At 50.3% G+C, this 6,654-nt stretch overlaps 1 protein-coding gene across 1 annotated transcript; it reads left to right on the forward strand.

Moving 5' to 3' along the window:
* Nucleotides 1-725: 725 nt before the first annotated feature.
* Nucleotides 726-1,640, forward strand: LOC309601317 (olfactory receptor 14A16-like; the record flags this gene model as incomplete). Its single annotated transcript, XM_082334259.1, has 1 exon — nt 726-1,640. The coding sequence occupies one exon, from the start codon at nt 726-728 to the stop codon at nt 1,638-1,640; it is 915 nt and encodes a 304-aa protein (XP_082190385.1).
* Nucleotides 1,641-6,654: the final 5,014 nt, after the last annotated feature.

The raw sequence follows: 6,654 nt of genomic DNA on the forward strand, positions 1-6,654 counted from the left end.
TGTTATGCAGGAGCCCCATGGAGAAGACACCTCACTGCTAAGGCTGTAAAAACGCTGCTGGGCGACTGCATACAGGCAGCTGTCATGAGCCCTCTGTGTCCCTGGTTGGGAGGACAGAGCTGAGATCCTCCTCAGGTACGATGAGATGGGGTGAGGGTTTGGAGATCTGCACTGGGAAACTGGATTCCTCTGCTCCCAGCACTGGCCTCTTTCTTTAGGGAGGAACACCCGAGTGCGATAGTCCGTCAGGTGGAAGAGCTGCCAGCACAGGGCAGCTGAGAGCAGGGCTGATGGACAGAGCGGCTGTCCTCACTCTGCACTAAGGGACAGTCCCTGTGCCCAATCTCAGCACCCACAAGGTTTCCCTTGCAGTGCAGCAGAAATGCCAGGCATTGCTGCATTCAAACCGCTCCTCAGCTGTGCTGGGGCAACTACAACAGAAGGCACAACCCAAACTCTGGATTTAATCTGAGATCACCCTGAATTCCTATTTACCTGTTGCTGTAGGGCAGGACTGAGTCCTGCAGAGCCCCCAGCAGAGCCTCCTGCTCCCTGGGGCACCCTCAGCCAGCACCAACCAGAGCTCACCAAAGCTCTTCCTGAAAAGTGAAAGGCTCTTTGGGGGGATCCTATAAGAATTTGAATAGATTTTTCTGAAAGCAGTCAGCCCTAACTTCTCACTTCTTTTACCTCCTCGAACAGATCCTCATGCCCAGAAGGATAAAATGTCCAACAGCAGCTCTGTCACCCAGTTCCTCCTCCTGGCATTCACAGACACACGGGAGCTGCAGCTCTTGCACTTCTGGCTCTTCCTGGGCATCTACCTGGCTGCCCTCCTGGGCAACGGCCTCATCATCACTGCTGTAACCTGCGACCACCGCCTCCACACCCCCATGTACTTCTTCCTCCTCAACCTCTCTGTTCTTGACCTGGGGTCCATCTCCACAACTGTCCCCAAAGCCACGGCCAATTCCCTCTGGGACACCAGGGCCATCTCCTACTCGGGATGTGCTGCCCAGATCTTTCTGTTTGTATTTTTTATTTCAGCAGAGTATTGTCTCCTCACCATCATGGCCTATGACCGCTACGTTGCCATTTGCAAACCCCTGCACTACAGGACCCTGCTGGGCAGCAGAGCTTGTGTCCACATGGCAGCAGCTGCCTGGGGCAATGGGTTCCTCAATGCTCTCCTGCATACTACCAATACATTTTCACTGCTGCTCTGCAATGGAAATGCTGTGGACCAGTTCTTCTGTGAAATCCCTCAGATCCTTAAGCTCTCCTGCTCACACTCCTACCTCAGGGAGGTTGGGCTTATTATGTTTAGTCTCTTTGTGGACTTTGGGTGTTTTGTTTTCATTGTGGTGTCCTATGTGCAGATCTTCAGGGCCGTGCTGAGGATTCCCTCTGAGCAGGGTCGCCACAAAGCATTTTCCATGTGCATCCCTCACATGGCTGTCGTCTCCCTGTTTTTGATCACTGCCATGTTTGCCTACCTGAAGCCCCCCTCCATCTCCTCCCCATCCCTGGACCTTGTGGTGGCAGTGCTGTACTCGGTGGTTCCTCCAGCAGTGAACCCCCTCATCTACAGCATGAGGAACAAGGAAATAAAAAATGTCCTATGGAAACGGGCCCATTAAATGATGTTTCCCTGACAATAACCTGCCTCCTCTCCTCTGCATGTTTCCCAGAGTTTATCTTAGGCCACAATTCTGCTTTTTTCTCCTGTGATAATTCTACTTAGGGATAATTTTCTGGGTTCATACTCCTTCTGTGGAGGTTTGATCCTGTTGTGCTTGACCCTTGCACAAGACTGTGTCACATGTGGCCTGTCAGATAGCAGCTCTTCGATTAAAGGAGATCTCTTGGGTGCAGTGCCAAGAAAATATCCAAGGTATTCGTTTCTGTTCTCCTTGTGTTCTCACTGGTTTTGGGGCTAAGCTCATGATAATGTTGAGTTCCATTGGATCAAAAGTTCTGGCTTTAAAGGATCTCTTCTTGGTGTCCAATGGCAGGGGAGATGGTCCATCAGCTCCCCATTATATCCTCAGGTTGCTTCATGTATGACAGGACTCATGGCATGTACCAGATTCTCTGGAAATGAATTTGGAGTGGGTGGGGAGAGGTTGAGAACTCACCATATTCCCTGGGGTTGGAATGAATGGAGACTCAGAAGGTGAAACACTGTCAAAGGTAAAGACCCCCAGAAATAAAGCAGTAAATCGAGGTATCCACGAAGAAGGACTCTGCAGTGCCATGGGAGTCAGTGGGGACTCAGCAGGCACAGGGAGGGGAGAGTGGAGAGCTGCAGGAGCTGCATGAGGACCCCCAGGGCAAGGACACTGGTGCTGTCCTGGGGAGTGGAGCTGGTGGCAGCAGAGGAGGGGGCAAATTCAGTCAGGGTTGGGGATCAGCTACAAGATGAATTCAGGACAGCCAGAGACTGCCCCTAGCCTCTGTTTCCTCATGCCCTTGGAACCAGCACCAGCCGTGGGGCTAATGGGGAGCCTGAGCCCTGCTGTCTGCCCCCCAGCAGCTGCTGTGGCCTTCAGAGGGGCTGGGGCTGTGGGGTGAGTGCCCAGAGCTCTGCAGCAGCCTGCGCTGGGCAGTGCCATGGAGCCAGCCCAGGCTGGGCTGCTCTGCTGGGCTGGGGAGAGGGCAGGGGAGGTGGGGAGAGGTGGGGAAGGTCTGGGCTGGGCTGGAAAGAGCCCGGGAGAGAAAAACACTAGTGCAGAGCTAAGGTGTGTGAGTGTGCAGGGTAGGGGCAGCCAGCACTCCCAGTGCAGAGCCAGGTGTCATGGTGAAGGAAGCAAGGCACCAAAGGTGCAGAAGAGAGAGTCCTGGTCTGTGCCATGTGTCCTGAACACCCCAGGGAAGCTGCCCCAGGAATTTGTCCCAGATGAGTCCCACGCACTGGCCATTTCCATCTCCGGCCATACACCCCAGCCCTGAGGAGGATCCTTTGCTGCATGGTCACCCCCATCCTCCTGTGAGGCTCAGTGATACCCAGCTCCACTGCCATTATTAATCAAAAGGAAAGTCGTTTCTTCCTGACACTCATTACACACCAAACCCCACCGCTCTTGCCACAGCTGGTCTCTCACTCAAGCCCTTTCTCAGACATCTCCAGCTGGATCAGGTGCTCATGGCCTGGTCATGACGAATATTGGATATTTCCATTGAGTGAGATCCCAAGTCAGAGGATTTCTTTACATTCAGTTTATAGGCTAAAGCAGCCCATGGTCTGCAGATATCTCATTGCCTTATCTCTGGCCAGAAACTTCCTTATTTCAACATCTGTCGATTGCTGATTATTATCCTGCCCAGTAATACAGTTAGAAGACTGGTTTCACCTTCCTAAAAACTTAGAATCATAGAACCATAGAATCGTTTAGGTTGGAAAGGACCTCAGAGATCATCAAGTCCAACCTGTTAACCTAACTGCCTGGTCCGCCTCTAAACCATGTCCCTAAGCACCGCATCCACACATTTTTTTGTGGGAATAAATGAGATAGTGTTTTACTTTGACGAGATGCAGCTGTGCCCTTGAGGCTTGTTACAAGCAAGTTTGTGAAAACTTAGAGGCAGCAAAATAAGGGAGAGATTGGATATATTCCTGAAAGAGGAATTAGCGTGCACCAGCTTCAAGAACCAATAAGTAACGCTGAAGAGACGCGTGGACAAAAGACAGTAGCCAATGAAATGGGTTTTGCTTGCTCGTGAACACTAGATCATATTATAAAAGGGATAGATTGTAAAAATAAAGTGTTATTATCATCAGCGCCATTGCCATTGCCATTGTCATTGTCCTTGTCGTCGTTGTCTTCGCTTGTCTTACTGCCTAAACTCATATGCAGAGTCCATGTTTAATTGCCACGTTTTTTGAATACTTCCAGGGGCTGTGATTGCACCACTTCCCTGGACAGTCTGTTCCAATGCCTAACCACTCTCTGCGTGAAGAAATTTTTCCTAATATCTGATCTAAATCTGCCCTGGCACAACTTGAGCCCATTTCCTCTTGTCCTATCCCTTGTTACTTGGCAAAGAGACCAACACCCACCTCACTGCAACCTCCTTTCAGGTAGTTGCAGAGAGCAATAAGGTCTCCCCTCAGCCTCCTCTTCTCCAAACTAAACAGCCCCAGCTCCCTCAGCCACTCCTTGTAAGACTTGTGGTCCAGACCCTTCACCAGCTTTGTTGCTCTACTTTAGACTTGCTCTTGCATCTCAATGTCCTTCTTCTTGGGGAAGTTCCCCATGGGGACTGGAAGGTCACGATGAGGTTCCCAATGCCTTCCCTTCTGCACATTGAACAAGGCCCTTTCCTCCACTTTCTCCTCCCAGGCAAGTGCTCCAGCCCCTGAGCAGCTCGATAACTCTCCACTCAACTTGCTGCCAGTTACCAACACCTCCCTTGCTGTACGGGTGAACTCTGGCCAAGAGCCCAGCAGCCCCACAGGTGCTCCCTCCCTCCTCCCCTTCCCCAGTGGGGGCCCAAAACTGGACACAGTTGTGTACAGGTGGTCTAAGGAGGGATGAGCAGGGGGAGACAATCACTGCCCTTGCTCTTTTGGTGAGACTCCAGGACCCTGCTGGCTGCCTTTGCTACCAGGTCGCACCGCTGGGTCATGTTTTGCCTTCTGTCCCCCCCCACCACCACAGCCTTTTCTGCAGAGCTGCTCCCCAGCCAGGCAGTCCCCAGGCCCTGCAACTGCAGGCTGTTAGGCTCTCCCAGGCACAGGGCCTGGCCTTCATCCGTCTTCTGTCTCATGAAGTTCCTGATGGGACAGTCCTTCTGCCTGTCAGGTTTGCCCTGAATGGCATCCCTAGGGCACGGGAATGGTCCTCGCAATTTAGTGCCATCCACAGACGTGGTGACAGTTGCCTCCTCCGAGTCGTGGATACAGGTGTTAAACTGCACAGGGCTCAGGAGAGGCCCCTGTGCTGCCCCACAATGCCCCACTATGGCCCACTGGCCTCCAGGTAGGGTATGACCCCTTCTCCACTGCTCTCTCAGCCTCACCCTCCAACTGGTGTTTCACCCATCTGTTTGTCGACCCATCCAGTCTGTAATGGCCCAATGTGGGTACAAGGCTGTCGAGGGAGACCATGCCAAAAGTCTTGCTGAAGTGGAGGTAAAGGACATCCACTGTTGTCCCCTCGTGCATAAAAGCAGTTCCTTCATCAGGAAGGCCATCAGGTTGGTGAGGCATGATTTACCCTTGGATAATCCATGCTGACTGCATTTGGACACCTTCTGCTCTTTGAGGCGCGCAGCAATGTCCCCCAAGAGCACTCATGGGAAGGCTCACTCCTCCCCCAAGTGAGCTTGTACAGCCTGGGGTTCCCGGGGCTGCACTTTTGGTCTCTTTCAAAGATGGCTGCAACATTGGTTTCTCCTCAGTCCCAAGAGACCTCTACCAATCCCGTGACCTTTCAAAAGCGATATTCCAATGAAATATTGATCTTCCCCTGTAACTTCATTACCACTGTTCTTCCTGTTATATAATGTATTGAATCTAAATTTAAATTAAATTTAAATTTAATTTATTAAAATAAATTAAAATTATGTATATTAATTTAATTTTTATCTTCCATATCTTTTCACATCTCTTGATAGAAGAACCATTTCTAACGTCATCTTTTCAGATGCAGACTGCCCAGACAAAAGCCCTTTCCCTTATTCTTCAGTGTTCTGCTCCCCTTACTCTTTGTTCATTCAGATTCCTCGCACCCATCCAGTTGCTGCTTTGACATCAGGGACTTAAATGTTTGCCTCTCTTTCAGCAGTCTAATTGTCTCCTTAGCCAACTCTTTAATTATGTTTATATCTCTCTTCTATGGATCTACCTACCTGAAATAGTTCTCCTAAGATTATCCCCTGTAGAAAGGCAACCTCATTAGAGGCAGCTTGGACTTAGCAGATGCTTGCAGAGTCGGTTTTCTTTATGGAACTTGACCATGCTTGACTTTTCCCTTGCTTGCAAATAGGAAAAACCCTCCTGTGCCTGTGTGCAGCCAGGTCTCTAAGGAGAGCAGGGGGGAGATGGTGCAAAGGAGCTGTACCATCCAGCTGCAGAGATCAGTGGAGAAGTCTGCTGTAAGGAAAAGTCCCAGGTGGGCAAGGAGAGAAATGGTGGGGTTGGGGAGGTGAGGTGGGAGGTTGTCAGAGCTCAAGGGACAGCTTCTCCTACCAGTCCAGACCTCCAGAGGAGACACCCTGCAGCAATGTCTATTGGAGAATGCTGCAGTCACCTCTTCTCTAAACTGAAAAGTAATAAACTACACCCTTGGAAATAAAACCTCATTTTTATTAGAAGCTCTTTGAAATCTTTCTCCACAAATACACTAGGAAACAGGTCCCATTATTTGTACAAGTCTTGAAGACTTGAAGAAAATTACAGGAAGAGAAATACATTATTAGGGCTTTTTGTATTTTAACGAGCCCCATGGTGTATTTGGTGCTGAGTCCTTCAGCTTCAGGCACTGAGAGGAGATTGCACAAACCTCTGAAAGAGTCAATGTCAAAAGCAAAACCCAAAGTACCTTGAAGCATGAATGAGTCCCATTACTGGCAAAGTCTCCCCAGGGACTTGTTAGAGCAGATAATTGGAGGCCATGATTGCAGGTAGGCAAAGGGAATGTGCAGACAGCT

The sequence above is a fragment of the Platalea leucorodia genome (genome assembly GCF_965183815.1).
Source record: "Platalea leucorodia genome assembly, chromosome: 31".
NCBI lineage: Eukaryota > Metazoa > Chordata > Aves > Pelecaniformes > Threskiornithidae > Platalea > Platalea leucorodia.